The sequence below is a fragment of the Chlamydotis macqueenii genome, chromosome 1 (genome assembly GCF_036417535.1).
Source record: "Chlamydotis macqueenii isolate bChlMac1 chromosome 1, bChlMac1.mat, whole genome shotgun sequence".
NCBI lineage: Eukaryota > Metazoa > Chordata > Aves > Otidiformes > Otididae > Chlamydotis > Chlamydotis macqueenii.
Window position 1 is genome coordinate 124,740,417 of NC_141556.1, and position 17,538 is coordinate 124,757,954.

Genomic DNA, 17,538 nt, shown 5'->3' on the forward strand with positions numbered 1-17,538 from the left:
TCTTTGTTTTCTGTTCCAGAAAAGCGCTGCCCCACCCTGTCCATGCCGACCAACGGGGGCTTCAAGTGTTTAGATGGTGCCTACTTTGGCTCAAGGTGTGAGTACTACTGTTCACCAGGATACCAGCTGAAGGGCGACCGTATAGTAACGTGCATGGACAACAAAGTTTGGAGTGGCCGGCCAGCGTCCTGCGTTGGTAAGTAGGACAGTTATGCTGCATCCTGGCAAGTCTACATCTTGAGGTACCTGCTGGTGCTCGGGTCCTCCAAATCAATTCCAAAATGTTCTTTCAGCCTGTTCTGTGGGGGGAAAAAGCAACTGTCCCTTTTGAGGAAGCAGAGAATGGCTTTTTAGGGATACAGCGTGTGCTCTGTCACTTAGTACTTTCAGTCCCAAGTGACTGTCTTCCTTACACACACGCTATCAGGCTCGAGCGTTATCCCTTTAATGAAGATGAGGCTGGTGTAAACAGTCAGTGCTTTACAATGCTTTTAACAGCCTTCCCTGATCTCCTGGGTGACTTCTTGGTAGTCTGTAATTACTGTGCTGCTCTTCTAGGATGTTCTCTGTGCTGAGTCTGTCCTGCTCTCTGCAGCTTAATAATAAAATAGCTTTGAAACTAAATCCTTTGTCTGACCTCCTCTCTTGCTTTTCTTTCTTGGGATCATGGTGTCCAAATATATCCAGGGAATATGAAGGGATTGTAGTTACCAGCGTAGTTGCAGTGAGCTAAGCTAAATTTCAGCCTAGTTCACATTAGTTATGCCAGCAATTTTCATTACATAGTCAGCGGTCTCCCGGGAACCTCGGCTGGAATAATTGTTTTTATATACATAAATCAAAACAGAGATAATCAAATACTGAGATTTAACTTTCCGTCCTACTAATAAGATTTCAGCAGATAGTGAAGTCTCAGCTGCTGCTCTTGTTTGTGGGAAGTCTCTGATAAAAGTTTCAGCAGCCACCCACAAAGGAAAGTATTTTTTTGGCTATCTCAATTGGGTACCAGTAATTTAAGCTTGTGGGTGGTAGAGTATTTGTGCTCAGTGTTTTTTGTGTATGATAATTTGGTTTTTCTCAGAATGCCTGTGGCTCAGTCAAGGTTAGCAAATGGCTTTGGAGTCTCTCCACTGTGGTCTGACATTCGTAGAATTTTGTTCAGGTTTCCTGTTACTTGCTGTTGTACAAATGTAGAAATGCTTAGGTCTAGACAGTTTGTGGTGTCTCTTGTTTTTATTGACAAAAACAAGCCTTGTCCTTCCCAATGGTGTGGGCAGAGGAAGAAAAACAAACCCTTTTAAGTTTGGGAATGATAAAATTATGTCCTCTGTATTTCCTGGCACTTTCAGAATCTCATCTGTTTGCAGCAACGGGGTGCTTGTTACAGAGGACGCTGTCATGCAGAGTAGAGTAAGCAAGTACATCTTAAGAAATAAAAAAAAAGAGGCTAAGTTAGCACTAACAGTTTTTTTTTAATCCAAAAACACAGGATAGTTGTTGCATAGGGCATGATTGCAAGTCACAAGTAACCCAGTAAAAGTAATACTATGATTTAAGCTCTGGTTATAACATATAGTATGGAGGAGACCTCTTCAGTCCTTGTGTGCACACAGTTCCTGTATGCAAATAGTGAGTTATGCGATTAGCAAACTGTTTAAGAAGGTTATCTTTTGACCTCCTGATAGGTAGGATAGAGATTTTTTTGTTACCAGACATGACCCTAACAGTATAATGCAGTTTGCAATTCAATGCATATTCCTTGCTGTGATTCAGTAGTCACAGGAAAGTCATCAGTGAACTGCAGCCTATGAAAGCTCACCAGTGGCCAGGGGAGAACTGGCTGAACAGCTCACTTTCAGCTGAGGAGTAAAATTATGTGAGGGAGCAATGAAATACAAAGGCAAAGAGGCTGGTTTATTCCTTACTTTAGTATATAAGCAATTAGTTGCACTGTGCACATTAGGGATGTTACGTGTGATCATAGGCATGGGCTAGTAGAGTCCATGTCCCTGCAAACAGGTAGGGAAGTGACCCAGGGACACCACAGCTATTAGCATCGAGTATGGAAAAATGACTGCAGACCTGAATTTATAATCCTGAAAACAAGGGGCTTTCCTCTACCATTTTGTACTGCAGCTGCACTGCTTAGCGTTTTTGTACGAAACTATGTGGGCTTCAAAGTGTGCTAGTGAAGGTCCATGTAGGAAAGGCATCAGGCTAACATCGTTGCTGAAACAGATATTCATTAAAAGGTGGGAAAATAATAACTTTTAGAATTCAGGAAAATTAGGTATTTTTTGGTAGTCCCTTACAGAAACCTTTACAACCCTGAGTATTCTGTCCTAACAAAGCAGCCTGTCTGTTCCTTGATCCCCTCCTATAAGAGGGAAGATACCCTTCATTTTGCTGAAATAACTTTGATTAAAAAAGATCAACATATAGCTGCTTTTGGTTCTCAGTTAGCTGAAAATGCCAATACTCACTTGAATAATATTTCCATTATATCCTTAATGGACTGCAACATGGAATGAAATAGGAGTTTTCCTCTAGAAGATTGAAACATGTCACCATCTTTTCTTCTATAAAGGTTTCATTTTCCTGCTGATTGTATAACAGAAGTTGTGGTAAATGGTTGTCACCGTGCTAAGTCATCCTTTTGTCACATCCTAAGATTGTATTGGTAGGTAGTTAACTAACAGCTTCCAACCATGGATGTATGAAACAAGCTTTGCACTCTGAGTCATTAATTACACAGGCCCTGGTAATGGCTGTTTTGACATACAGAGCAATGCCTTGTGGAAGGGGGTGGGGAGAGCAGGACAGTGTTTTTCATTCCCACTTTTATGATTTCTGCTCTCTTCATCTCTTTATGCTTTTGACACAGACTAATGTTTTGAATTAACTTCCAGCCATCATTTAATGTCCTCAGCAATCAGTAACAACAGTGTGCTGATGTAGCAGCAGACCGTTTCCCTGTCCCACACAGACTCTTGGATGAACGAGCAGTGGGAATTCAGTACCATTCCTCTGTTTCTTTCCTCTTATCTCAAATTCACAAGCAAATAAACATAAACCTTTAACAAACGATGAGAAAGACAGTTAACAAGCTCTTTAAGTGTTGTTGAAATTGCTAATATGGCCAGTCATAGAATCATAGAATCTTTAAGATTGGAAAAGACCTCCAAGATCGTCAAGTCAAACCATCAACCTAACACCACCATGTCCACTAAACCATGTCCTGGAGTGCCACGTCTACACGTTCTTTGAACACCTTCCAGGATGGTGACTCCACCACTTCCTTTGGCAGCTTATTCCGGTACCTGACCTCTTTTTCCGTAAAGGCATTTTTCCTAATATCCAATCTAAACCTCCTCTGCCACAACTGGAGGTCAGTCCCATAATGATGTTTAATAAATAAATAAATAAATCTAAAACATATTTGAAATCTTAGCATTCTTCTCCACAAAGTTCAAAAGGCTGCTTTAAAATCCGATATTCCACTGCTGACCTCCTGATGCTGCGTCTGCAATGCCGCTTCCTCGTGTGCAGCCAGGGTACCAGTTGCTGCTGCTGAGTAACCAAGAATGTAAGAGAAGTAGCGGCTGAACAGCACTAAATTCTTAATGAAAACTCCATTTCCCTGCCCATGACGTAAACCTTGAAGGCAAGATTCACCCGTTTAATATGTAGCCCTGCTAAACATTCTCACTAAATCCACTTGGCTTTTCCGGGGCGTCTTTCAGCAATGACACTGTAGTGAAAGCGTAAGACCAACCCTACGGGGTCAGGCACCTTGCTGTGTGTCCTGGCTCCAGCTCTGGCCAGAAATACCTACTAAGCGAGCGAGTCTGACAATCCAGCGCTTACGGGATGATTTTTCCCTCTGGTGAAACCTCCCCAGCAGTCAGCGATCTTGTGGGTCCCTCCATTGGGGGTTTGGTTTGGACCCAGTTTAGTTATCTAACCTGCAGGTGTGCACCTTGCTCAGGTCATACCTGAAGGGAGGGGTTTTTTTGGGAAGGAGATGGGGGCTGTGTTTCAATTTTGTCCCTTGTGCATTTGCCTGGTTGTTCTCTGGTCACCTCTGAATTTAAATGGATTGGGGTTTGGTTGTTTTTTTTTTAAAACCTGTCTTCCTTCTGCCAAGCTGTGGCTAATGTGCTTAATATGCTGTAGGTTGGCTGCAACTTTGTACAAGGGCATGAGGAAAAAGACCTGCACGCTGTTTGATTTAACGCATCACAGTGGCCACTGCAGTTAAAGAGCCTCTTTGGTAGACAGCTGCTTTCTCTTGGTCCATTTCCAAGCAGAGTTATTCTGGTGGGGTTCATTTACTGCCTATTGAATGCTAAGAGGCATCTGAAATGACCAAAGAAAATATCCTTTCCAGGAATTTTTAAGTCTTGCTAAAAAGGCTGCCTGCCTCCTGGGTGCTTGGTGAGTTGGTTCCCACAGTAACCAAATTGTTTGTCTTCACCATGTGAAAGACCAAGCCGGTTCGTACCAACCAGTCTTCTCTGTGCCCAATAGCATCATGAGTTTTAAGTGCTTAAAACACTGGGCCTTTAATTGCCGTTCTGTCTTTTATTCCAGCATGACGTTTATTGAATGCGTACTGTCCATAGCACAGTGGTGAGCTGTCACCACAGTAAAACTAACCGGGGCCAGAGCAGCCTTGGTGAGACTGGGCTGTTTCCTACCCTAATTCAGCTGCACTGGGGGGTTATTGGGATTTGTAGAGGAGGACAGAGCTCTCGCTGGCTGCAGAGTGAGCAAGTTTCCATGCATAATAGGAAGGTATTCTAAAAAAAAAAGGGAGTGAATAAGAAACATGAGGAAAGGAGACAAAGTGCTTCCTACAGCCGGAGTGGATGCTTGAAAATCCATCTCATTTTCATACTGTAGCAGATGAAGGAATGAGTGAATGCTCTCATGAAGTAAAAAAAATTAAAGAGTTCGTAAAGAAGAACTAAGTGCCTTATGTATCTTTAGTGAAGGGTGTTACTGTAAAGTACAGGAAGCTTCAAAAGCTGTTCAGAGGATTCTGCTGTTGGTTTTTGATTGCTTCACTCCCTGTAGTGGGAGTCCACTCTTGCTAGCTTCACCTTCTAATAGGATCTACACAGAAATCAATGATTATCCTACCAGTCCTATAGGAGGAGATACGTATTTTTTTCATTGTTTATTTACAAAAAAAAAACACCACAAAAATTAGCATCTGTGTAAGGTTATTTGCAATATGCCTGATGTTTTCTGAATAACTTTGGTACGACACTTCCTTGCCTGTGCCTCTCCCACTCCCTCCTGTGCAAAATTAAGACAGGAGCTCTTCCTAAGGAAGTGCCTCACAAAGCTGTGGTGTTTGGGGTTGGAGAAAAACTTGTACAGAAGAAATAGAAGCTAGTTTTCAAGGGTCCCAAGCTCTTGGAATACCATTAAAAGTTTGAAGAGGCTATAGCAGGGCTGCACTTGCCTTTGTTAAACTGGGAGAAAACATTGTGTGTTGCTTGTAGAATATGAGAGTCTATGAAATTATTTTGTATATTCAATACTTCATAAAGACCTAAATGTGTTCTCATTGTTATTTTTTGAAAGCAACCCAGATTGGGCTTTATATCTGCCCTGCAAATGAAAAGACAAGACCTGCCACCCTTTAAATTTAAGCAGTGTTTTAGGGATTGCTTTCTATTTGCAGGTTAAGAGCAGTCTTATCTCTTTGTTTCTTTTTAAAGCTGGTATGTGACTCCATGGATTTAGATTTTGTTTTGGACATAACCCAAGAGATGGTCAAAAAGCTGAGACTGAGCTATTAAAGGTAGATATTTTTTTGATTAATGATTGTGATGGTGTATGGGCTTGGTTCAGCCATGCATTTCTGCTATGCTGGCAGGCCTGGCAATGAAGATGGCTGAAGACAAGTAGCTGTTCCTCAGTTTTATCCCCCATCAGGGTCTTTTATCATTGCCACTCTTCCTTTACTCCTGAATAATAATCACAGTGTTCTGGTAACAGCTAAACAAGCTTTCAAAACTTACCTGGTCTACTTTTTGTTTTGTATTACCTGTAAGGCATTATTGTAAGAATTACTTGGAAAAAGCCAAACGCAGCAGCAATTCTCTGCAAAATTACAATTCCGTCAGTCTTCTGTTGTTTCTCTTTTTGCCCTTGCTGCAGAAAAAATAACCAACATGTTAACAGTAACATGCAGTTATCATGCCGAGGGAGGTTTATGTTCAGTGTGCTTTACAAATGTTCTTAATTGCAATATCCACCGCACAGATGAACAAAGAGAGGAAGAGCAGATAAACAGAAGGGACAGGCTCCTCGGATACAATCTTGGGCGTCCCTCCTTATAGTTCAAAGCGAAATATACGTCCATCTGCTGACATTGCTTTGTAGCCGGGATCTATGTAAAGAAATTTACAATAACTACTTTTAATTAGCTTTTTACATTGCAAGGAGTTGATCATTGTCATCCCTTACTCTTCTTACAAAAAAGTGGGAAGTACAGGCTCCATCTACCTTGGCTGGGACGGCTCCAGTGTTGAGGAGGCCAGCTGAAAGTGCTCCTGGGTTACTCTGACAGCAGGGCAAGAGCTGTGAAGAAAATGCCTGGCTATAACAGATGGACACCTGCCCATTTCTGTGACGTTTATTTCAACAGATACTGAACCTCCGAGAATCCAGTGCCCAAGCGTGAAGGAGAAAACCGCGGAGCCCAACAAGTTGACGGCCAGAGTGTTCTGGGACACCCCAGAGGGAAGGGACACTGCTGATGGGATTCTGACAGAGTAGGTGCAAATGTGTAAATGTTTCCATTTTCTCCTTTTGACTCCTGGGGTCCTTGGTTAGTAATTCAGCTGATCAAAGCGGACAGGTACCCTTTCCCCTTAATTCATCCAAGATGCTTACTTATAGCTGTTACATGTCAATGGCCTGTAAAGGATTGCATGTTTAATTGAAAAATTAAAAATTGACAACTTGAATCGTTCAGGACATGGCATGTAGAGGGGTAGCAGATCATTGTGGTTATTTTAGAGCTGATGGAATAAATGACAGTAGCATCTTGACTGGACCTGTGAAATTTTCCAGGGCTTCTTTGTGGGTCTCTTCTCATGTACAACAAGTTTTCTTAAAGCAAGTTACCTTTTATACATAACAATAAAAGATAATAACGCATTGGAGGTAGCAGCAGAGGCAATTTTGACTGTCTTAAAAAAACAAGACAAGTTGTGTCAAAAACAATACCTGCAGTCATCTTTAGGATTCTTCCTGAAGTAGTGCTGGGTACTGATGTCACAGTGTTCTGCAGTTACTTGTAAAGTAATGCCTCTCATTTGAAACTTAAACAGCTTTAAACATTGGATTTAAACTTAAAACTTTCTTCAAAATTTCCTTGTCAATTTTTATGGTTTCACAGTCACATTTTCCAGAAGAGCAAGGTGGTACCACTGTCTCTGGTTTTCCTATCTTTATCATGCAGGATTTATGGTAATCTATCTAGATTATTGTAATAGAAAGAATATAGAAAAATCTGCTTTTTTCATTAAGCAAGTTACATCTTCTACCTCTATATTAGTGGACTAGTTAAGCTTAAAATCTCGAAGTTGTAAGCTTAAAGATGTTTACAGTTTTATGGCAATACGAAAAAAAGCTGTTGAAAGACACAGTGACATTGTCTTTTTATTGTTACAGTTTAAATAATATTACACAATTAAAAACAGTATTGTTGTTAAGGTCTAATGTGGTAATTCTATGGCAATTTACAGCATCAAAAAAAAATTAAGCCTGATAAAATAAAAACTTTGAAAATTGTCACAATAAAGAAATGCCGAAGTCTTTTGGATGAAATAATGTCTGGTAGGCAAAAATAAAAGCGGAATATCCCATGTAGACTTTGCCATATGAGTGACTGTTTCTAGCTCAGAAGAGGCTAAGCTGTTGAATCTGTGGAAGCTTTTCCATAAATCTATTTTCATAAAATCTTGCTAAACAGTTATGTTTCATACTATGAACAGTGCTTTCCCTTAAATGCACTGAGCCCTGTAGTCCCGTGAGCATGTAAGCTTTCGTGTTGCATGGAACACTGCTCAACCTCACTGCTTCAGTACTGAGGATGTGTTTAACGTGTCTGCATTTCTCCTGACACATTTGCAGGATAGGAACAAGTTCCAGGTGAAAACGCTGCTGTGGATCACCACGCCCTTCTGCTGTGACAATAAATCTCAATTTCCATTCAATTTTTGTACATTAGTATAATCACAGGAGCAGCGCAGAGCAGCCAGATGAGGTACATGCCCACCGTAAGGGGCTGGAAGTTTTCTTACGCTCTGCTGGCTCTGGCTTACTCTGCAGCCCTGACAGTGGATTATTCACAATGCAAAATGAGGGAGGATCAATTTCAGGTTTTTCTTACCTAAGGAAAAGGAGTCTCGAGTTCCTTTGGGCATGGTGCGATGCTTGGCTACACTATGGGTTGTCTTATAGGAAGCAAGTAGGCCCTGCCTGCTCTGCCTCCCTTGTGTCAGCAGGGTAGGGACCCTTTTGTACAAGTCCAGGGTGGGCTGTTGGTGGCAAGTTTAAATACTGTGGTCTCTCCTGCCCAGCTCCTTCCTTTGCTTACTCTGCCTTGAGTCATGTAGTGCAGCCAAGCAATCTTAGCATGCCTTCCCTTTTCAGGCTTTTACAGCATTGTCAGTAGGAAAATACCGGTGAATTTATGAATGTCTGTCCCATTTTATCTCCTGTTTTAGTGTTATTTTGAAAGGCCTGCCACCAGGGTCACATTTTCCAGAAGGCGACCACAAAATCCAATATACCGTGTATGACAGAGCTGAAAACAAAGGCACTTGCAAATTTCTTGTTAAAGTCAGAGGTAAGAATGATGTTTTGCCCTATATAAATACAGTCACTGGTTTGCATCTGGCTTGGTAGGCAGTTTGAGAAATGGCCTCATTTCTATATTTGTCTGCATATGTATGTGTATGTAAACTGTTTGTTGATGCTGAAAGGGAGAACGCCGTCTTGCTCAAGACCCTGGGGGCCAGGCGTGCAGCAGGGTGGGTGGCTGGCACTCCCACACATTGGGGAAAAGCTTTATTGATCCGTCCTACCTCCAGCTCCGCTGGCTTCTCCCTTCCCTGCTGCTGGCTTCTCCCTCATACTTAGCTTGTGAGCTGCTGAACCAAGTAGGCGAAGGAGTTTTTGCAGCTGTGACTCACATCTGTCAAGCAGGGCTGCCCTTTCACAAGTCTAGAACTTGAAATCTGGAGTTGAACATACAGAGGTGAAACATGTAGGTTTCAGCTTTACCTCTCTCTGTGCTCTGTGACCTTTTGTCACTATGGTACCACAATCACACGCATACACCTATACATCTGTATCATTGTAGTTCACATATGAGTTAAGAGGAGTTTTTTGTTTGGTTAGTTGGGCTTTTTTTTAAGTACATGACTCCAATAATATAGAAAGCAAACAGAAAAATGTCTTCTGTATTGGTATTCCACTGGCCATGCTACAGTAGTAACAAATAGGGTGATGCACGCCTTGTCTTTTTTTTTCTTTTTTTCTCTTGTGCTTAAAGTCAGGCGCTGTGTGAAGTTAAACGCCCCAGATAATGGCTACATCAAGTGTTCAGGTGATGGAAATAACTATGGTGCTACCTGTGAGTTCTCTTGCATTGGTGGCTACGAGCTGCAAGGAAGCCCAGCTAGAGTATGCCAGTACAATTTGGGGTGGTCAGGAGTGGAGCCAACCTGTACACGTAAGTGAGTATTTCACCGCTTTGCCAGAAGGTCTGCCAAGAGCAACGGTTCTCATGGCAGTGAGAATTTGGGAAGGGGGTGTGGGATGGAATACAGCTGCGAACTTTAGTGCCCTAGAGGTAAGAAGCTTAACATCTTTGCCTCCTCTGCCAATTTGCACTTTCAGCTGAAGCCTTTGGCACCTTTGGCTGCTCTTTCCTAGGATGATGATAGTACCTCACAACTGATAGTGTGTTTTAGCCCAAAGCTCTGTGCAAAACTTAACATTCTGGAGTCAATCCATCTTGCAAGCTGGAGCAGCTTAAGATAAAATCGTTGGCTTCACTGAGGCCAGTATTTCACCCATATCAGCTTTATTATTATTCCTCTTGTTCCTGTACTTCTGCTATCTAACAGTTGGTGCTTTTAGAAATAGATCTGTTTTCAGTATGCTCTAGAACTTTTCTTTTACATTTAATTCTAGCCATGAATATTAATGTGAATGTGAGGACTGCAGCTGCACTGCTGGATCAGTTTTATGAGAAGCGGAGACTGCTAATTATTTCAACTCCTACTGCAGCCAACTTCTTCTACAGGATGCAGTTGGGAATGTTGCAGGTAAAACAGTTTTGGGGGAGGGTGAAACTATTTTTTATTTTCTTTAAAGACACAAGAGGACAAGCTCCACTGTTTGATATAAATCTGCAAACTTCAGCTGTTCTATTGCAGCCACTGGAAGATCTGGCTGAAGCAGTAGTGGTTCTGGATTAATAATTTTTACATGGGTTTGGGTTTAAATATCTCCCCAGTCTCTGTTCTGGATTGTGCTGCCTCTGACAGAGACAGTTGCTGAATCCCAGGCAGTTCTGGCCCTCTTCCAGCCCCCCCAAATTAGTTTAATATTAACTTGTGCTCAATAATAATGCCCTAGCTCAGGTGCTAAAGAAATTGAAAAAAAAAAAAAAAAAGAAAACCAACCCATCCACCACCTTCAGTGGTTGCACTTCATGCAAACTAGGCTTACAGAATTTGTAACTACAATGCAAGGAAGTGTGGATAACCAGTGCACCAGCAAACAAAGGACCCGAGACTCAGCATAGAATTTCTCCAGAGATGATAGCACTGGGGTCTTTTGTTCAAAAAAAAAAAAAAAAAAAAACAACCAACAAAAACTTTTTGTCCTTCTTGCGTGTTGTAAATATGATGCTTTTGTTGAGTTCTTGCTAGACTTAGGGATGCTTCTCAGAAATGTATCTGTGCCCTCGGGGAAAGGAGCCCGTCCTGTATTTTTTCATAGCAGCGAGTATTTGTATCTCATTTCTTTTCCCACAACTGTAACAAAATTCAGTGTGCATAGTCTTTTGGATATGAACATGGTAATGTTTTTAACTGCTGGCTTACGTTACAGTTATATTTAAAAAAAGAAAAGTTTTTTATTTTTCCTCGTTAGATTAACTTGGCAAGACAATTCTACATATTAATAAAAATGAAATAGTTTAAAATAATGAATTTAAATGGCTACAGTACTTGTCCCACTGCTTGACAGTGGTTGAACAAGTTGGCATGAAAGAAAACTTTCTGCAGTCAACTTCCATTTCACATACCTTGCTTTGATTGCCAAATTAGATTACTCGCACAGTGATTAATGCGCTGGCATCTTTTCATGTCAATCCAAAGACAAGTTTATATTTCCCCTAGGTGGTCCTTGTGTGGTGGTGTTACTAGAGTAGCATCTGTCATTAAACGTCCCCGAGAGTCATGAGGCTCTGGTTCTTTGCATTGAGAATTAGAGACTTTTCAACATATGCTCTCATTTCAGTTTAAACCATCTCACTAATATAAAAAGATGAGATTCTTTATGAACACTTACTGCACACTCAAAACAACTCCCTGTCCTCTCTTGGATAACTAACACACCTCATTCTTCTTTTAACCCTTCCAGCCAGCACAGTGTGGTTTAGACCTCCGACACGTTACCGTAGTTGAATTGGTTGGTGTCTTCCCAGCACAGATAGGAAGAATAGGTGTAAAGCTGCTGCCCCCGTCACTTGCCCTCCAACTCAGGTAAAGTAGACTCTCACTACTGTTGTGTTTGCACCTTAGCATCTATGATGTATTGCTTTTGATTCCCTGTGTCTTACTCTCTAAATATATGTATGCTGCTCTGATGCACATAGCTGGACACTGGAAGGTAGATGTTGCTGAGTAAGTTTAAAGATTAATTTGCTCTCTGTGCCATAGCTACTGCAAATTCATGGGTATTTGGTATTTATGAAATTAAGAGCATAGACTTAGCTTGTTTCACATTAAAATGTGTCGTGACCCATTTAAATCTGAAACAAGCTGAAGTCTATGCCACTCTTTCAAGTGCTACGTCTTCCTTGCCCCTTTGCTCAAACCGAGTGAGTTTCTGACTTCATGTGAGCTCCCTGTGTGTTATTTTGATCATGTTGTAGGTCTGTATTTTCAGGTCCTGCCACTGAAAACACTTCAAGTATGCCTGTATTTGTGCGGGAGTTTGTCTGATGCAGCCATGACAGGCTGCAGTCACTTTGCAAGGACAGCCTTGGAGCAGCGGCTGATGCATCCCCAAATGGCAGCCACAGCTCCTCTTCTCTGCGGTGCTGCCAGTGGCTGTGGCCAGCCCAGAAGGAGAAGCAGTGGTTGCTCTTTGAAGAAGTCCCACATGTAGAAATGATATGGGCAGTATTTCAAAGGGGAAGTTATCTTAGCCTCCCTAGCCTGACTGCAATATTCAGCATTTTACTAAAGTGCCTAAACTGTTTTGACTTGGTTTTAGACTTGGCAGGGGGTTGGTTTTCACTTGAAAGGGAGACTTCAAAGTGCCAGCGTTTTCTAGGGACAGGAGGACTACAGGAGCCAAAAGTGGAGGCCTAGGTGGCAGGGAAAGTAGTAGTTACTCAGGAAAAAAGTCCAGGAGCATTTTAGGCAACATCTTCTGTGATATGCCTGAGGAAATGTGGTGAGTTTTAATTTAGGACAATAAAAAATGCTGACAAGTCAGAGAGCTTTTTTTGGATTGCAAAAAATAAACAACACATTTGTTCTCTATAAAAGGAAAAAGAGAGAACAAAGAGCTTCTCTTTTGTTTGAAAAAGTAAAAGTACTTTTACTGAAGTTGAAATGGTTTTCTTGTGGCTCTTTAGAAAATAATAAGCTCTGGTAACACCTTATTCCCTGACACCCCCCCCCCCCCAAACATTCAATAGAGCTACATTTCAGAAATTGGTATGGTATAACCTGCCCTGCACTCTGTGGAAGTTAGTTTTCCATTTGATTTTTTTTTTTCTGTGTTGTTACTGCAGTGTGTGAATTAGAGCATTCCATGTCTGGAAGGCACTTAAATAAAAATGAAATGCACTCTTAAATATATTCAGTAAAGATGCTGTCCAGAATTTGCACTCAGTAAACTAATGAGCAGAGGTGCCCTAGTTAAAACTTCAGAAACCTCAGAATGTTAGCATTTGGATTTGCAGAAGTATTTTTCTTAGGTAAGATGAGGCACAAGATGAATGTAGTTTTCTATCATCATAGCTTAGATTCAAACTTTATTTTAGTCTGAATTAGTAGCCAAGATCCTTAATTGCAACAGGAAAATACCTAGAGCATTCAGACTTGTTGCAAGGCTGAGGAAGGTTCATTTTGATGCTTCGCACCTTACTGAAATCCGCCACAGACCCTCTTCTTCATGGAAGCTTTCCTCTCCTGACACTGTTCTGTCACGGCTGCCTAAATTTATTTTCCCCATACCAGTAATGTTGACTGTCTGCAGGACAGTGACTGCGGGGTGGGGGGAATTAGTTTCTCCAAGGTTCATCCTAATTGAAGAACAACTTATGGTAAAATGCAGTTGCTACTTCCAGGATGGAATGTGGTTGGCATGCTTGCTACAGCAGTTCCCTAGGCAGCACACCTTAGCCTAGGGAAGCACACGCTAAGATGAACAGAACAGAGGATGGAGCAGAGCGAAGGCACCGTGACCAGACTCTGTTACACTCCCTGGAGGGATGGGAACTTCATGGTATCTGGTGGCTGATGAGCCATAGAGTAGCTGATAAATGGGCACTGCAGCTGTCAAAGAAGAATGTCAGTTGCTGAGCCAAGAACCGAGGCAAAATCATGTTCTTTAGGCGAACTTTGCTCATCAGCATACTATCACCGGCAACAGTCAAACCTCATCCTGTCACAGATCTCTAGTTTGTCTAATAAAACTAACTTTGAAAATTCCCAGGACCTTGAATAATTGAAATAAGGGGGTTTGACTCAGTGGGTCTGTCAGCCTGGATGCCCACATAGGTTAGTCGAATAAGTTTCCGATACAGTGAGCTATCCAGTGAGTTCGGACAGACTGGTCAGGCGTAAGGGTCTCATCTTTCTTGGGATATTATCAGACTGGGGTCTATGCCCGTAAAGGGTTTGCTGACAACCCCTTCCCCCATAATGTGACAATGTCTAAGGATCTTGTACTTCATTACTGCTTCAAGCAAATGATCAGACGAGCACCAAGGATATACTTATGTTGCTGTCACCCCTCTAGAGGAGCTCAAATGACACCTTTTACCACTTCCAAGGAAAGGACTCTGCCGTAATTAGCAGTGGCTTTTGTTCTCCTAAACTGGCGTTACCACCAGGTAGATGGTTATTAATGGGAAGCAATGAAAACTGACTCAAATAATTTTGTCCTGCTTTTCCTCATTGTGGTTTTATACCACGTGGCAGACAAGAAAGGGAATAGTCTACCTGTAACTCTAGCTTCATCACTATGGTTTTCTTCAGGCAATGTATGTAGTACTTTTTTTGTCTTGTGTTTTTTTTTCCTCTTGTGATAGCAATAGGTAATGGCATGTGCTATACCAACAGTCAAAGGTCTGAGAAGAAAACAGAGCTGAGTGCCCTTACCCTTCCCTAATGCAGAGGTAGAGCCTGCAGCACATGCAGACACCCACTCGCTCTCTGACTCCTTGTTCTTACAGTTGAAACAAAGCAGACCCTGTATAGCCCGCTCTGACCAGCCTCACCTTCCTCTCCTCAGACTCCACAGGCTGGTTCCACCATTTATTAGTTTGAAGTGCTCAGGCAGTAGATGACAGGCTTCAACAAAACAAGTTCTTTATTTTGCAGGCTGCTGCTGAGGATCCCCCATTACAATTTCAACATCGTGGTGATGGACAAGCACGGAATGGACAAGGAACGTTATCCTTTCCCAGCAACGCCAGCCGAGCTCTTTGCACTTATTGACAATTTTCCCTTGAGAAAAGAAGAGATGAAACTGCAAGCAGAAAGTGGCCAGTCATGTCCCTAATTTAGGATTGCAGGGCTTGCAGTTGTCAGTGAAATTTTTTTTTTAATCCACGTAATTCTCCCCTTGGTGCTACACAAAGCATGGCTTTTTTAATCACTGATGTACAGATTTTTTGTGTGTATTGTTCAGTCTGTCCAGCTGTGTAGCTACTCTGCATAGAAGTATGCATGATGCTTTTTTGTACTTTCGGCCATCTCTAGAGAAACGTGTACGTAGGATCACTACCGAATGGAATGTCTTGTACAGAGAGCGAAGAACCGCAGCACATCTCCGGGAGTTTATTTTGGATTTTTTCATTCAGTGTAAAATTGGGGTTTCTTTCTTACCGTTTGTAAGTCTTTTTATTAATAAAACATTGTTTTGCAAACAGATAGTTGTCTAAAACTCCTCTTGGAGATAAATGTTGATCAACTAATTCACAAGTTGGATCAAAATACCTCTCTGCAAACCATTATAACAGAGACATTAGCATCAGGTTGAAAGTGTACAAGCAACCCAGCGGTGTCTCTCAGTTCCACTAATAATATGGTCAATCACAGGCACAAAGCATAAGCCGAAGGCAATGCAAGTACTTGTTTTCAGCAGCAGCGAGAAGAAAAGCTGATAGCAGGAGTATGGAAGTCATTACCAGAAGGAATACAATAACGGAACACTGAGTGGTGTAGAAGATGGGCAGTAATTACTGAAGGCCACATACATACTGCGATGCTTGATAGAAAAATACACTCTTACCTGGTATGCTTCTGGCTTCTCACGTCCAATGGACTCGGAGTAGCAGATTTCTTTTCCTCTTCAACAGCCTGGTCTGTCTCCAAGATGATTTGATGGCAGGGAAACATTACCCCCAGGGAAACTTCATCAAGGATTTGTCATTTCCAGAGTTGTGACAATATTTCTTTCCAAGTCATCACTTGCAAAGTAACAAAAAAGTTCCCTGCTCAGTGGAAAGTGTTTGGATGCAACCAAAAAAAGGAAAGAGTTTTTTTATTGTTTTATTATAGCCCACATTCTTGCCAGTCCACTGTGAAGAATATACATCCTGCATGAAGGATATAAGCATAAAAAGGAGTAAAAATTGTGAGTTACAGCTTCAGACACCTGCTTACAGGATTTGATATGCTAGTGTCTGTGCTTTTCATTCTCACTACTCAGAGCACATTTCTGGTTTGGGTTTGTTTTTTGGTTTTGGTTTTTTTTTGGTTTTTTTTTTTTGAGCCGTAAGGTGGATGGCTTAATTTTACACTCTAGTGTCAGCAGAGGAACAATTTATCAGCATCTTTAAAGCAATTCTTACCAGAATTGGGTCTCTCACGTCCTCTGAAATTAGAAAAATCTTTCAAAAAGGTTGCTTCTGCAAGTGAATTCAGGAGGGAAAGAATGTGAAGAGAGGGCAGTCAGCCCTGACTCCAGGTAGCAAAAGCCAATTTGTGGACTGAAGTGCGACAGCACCAAGGAGGGTGTTTATGGCGATAGGTCATGTCTTCTGAACAGGATGACCTGCTTCTGAGAGTGTTAGGAAACTGTTGCTAAACACCCAAGCGTAGGTATGAAAGCATGGGACGGCCACATGAAAGCTCCCTGCAGTGCTGATGCCAAAGGCAAAGAAGATCTGGGTACACCCTGAACTCTGCAAGTGGTGGTGCCAGGTTTGCAAGGGTGAGCAACTGGAAGGCAAGGAAGCCCTGACTGAGCTTTCCAAGTGTTGTCATTAGGACTAAGATGCAACGGCAAGATAGGTGACAAAAATCACAGAAATAATATTTCTGTTCCAGACCTGACCAAAACAAAAAAAAAAAGTCCTGGCCCCAGTCTAGAGGAGCAAGGAGGATAAGAGCCAGCGTGCTAATGGATACAGCTGAACCCCAAGTTGCCTTTCCTCTTCTGCCTAACACCAATGGTTAAGAAAAGCAGATATGGCCAGGCACACCAAATCATTTCAGGCCTGAAGTGTCACAGACAGAACAGAGACAGCCTGAGGACACATCCATACACCTACCGCTGTGGCCACAGTTCTCTGGCTCAAGTTCTTTGGTGTGTATATGCTTACAGCATGAATGCACAGGCAGACAGGTGGCTTTTCCCCTCTCTTTCCTCATTCAAAAAGCACATCAACGGATTTCCAATGATTTAAAATAATAGTAATAATAAGATCTCTAATGGGTCCAATTTTTCTACCATATTGCTGCAATTGCTATCTGCTGCCGCTCCATTTTGATTTAGGCACACAATCAGTGCATCCAGTCTTTCATGACTGGGTGAACAGGAGTGGGGCTTTACGACTGCTACAATCAGGAAAGTGATTGCAATCACTAGGCTATTACAGGAAATTGAATTAAGGGGAGGAGAGTGCATGAGTGATTGGATTACTAGTTGTAGTTCTACAGAGAACATCTGTTAAAATCTTGTGATTAAGGAAAGCTGTTCTTGATTAGTCATAGAAGGTTTCTGGCATTTTCTGTTGTACATTTTTGT

General features: G+C 41.8%; 1 protein-coding gene across 2 annotated transcripts in view; it reads left to right on the forward strand.

Moving 5' to 3' along the window:
• The window catches only part of SRPX (sushi repeat containing protein X-linked), a 49,339-nt gene extending 33,902 nt beyond the window's left edge, over positions 1 to 15,437 (forward strand). For both annotated transcript variants that reach the window (XM_086740163.1, XM_086740164.1), the window contains 7 exons: positions 20 to 196; positions 6,665 to 6,791; positions 8,754 to 8,875; positions 9,584 to 9,763; positions 10,228 to 10,361; positions 11,686 to 11,807; positions 14,886 to 15,437. In XM_086740163.1, the coding sequence (XP_086596289.1) occupies positions 20 to 196; positions 6,665 to 6,791; positions 8,754 to 8,875; positions 9,584 to 9,763; positions 10,228 to 10,361; positions 11,686 to 11,807; positions 14,886 to 15,066 (1,043 nt within the window). In that variant the 3' untranslated portion in view covers positions 15,067 to 15,437. The remainder of the gene's footprint in view (positions 1 to 19; positions 197 to 6,664; positions 6,792 to 8,753; positions 8,876 to 9,583; positions 9,764 to 10,227; positions 10,362 to 11,685; positions 11,808 to 14,885) is intronic.
• The last annotated feature ends 2,101 nt before the right edge of the window (positions 15,438 to 17,538 follow it).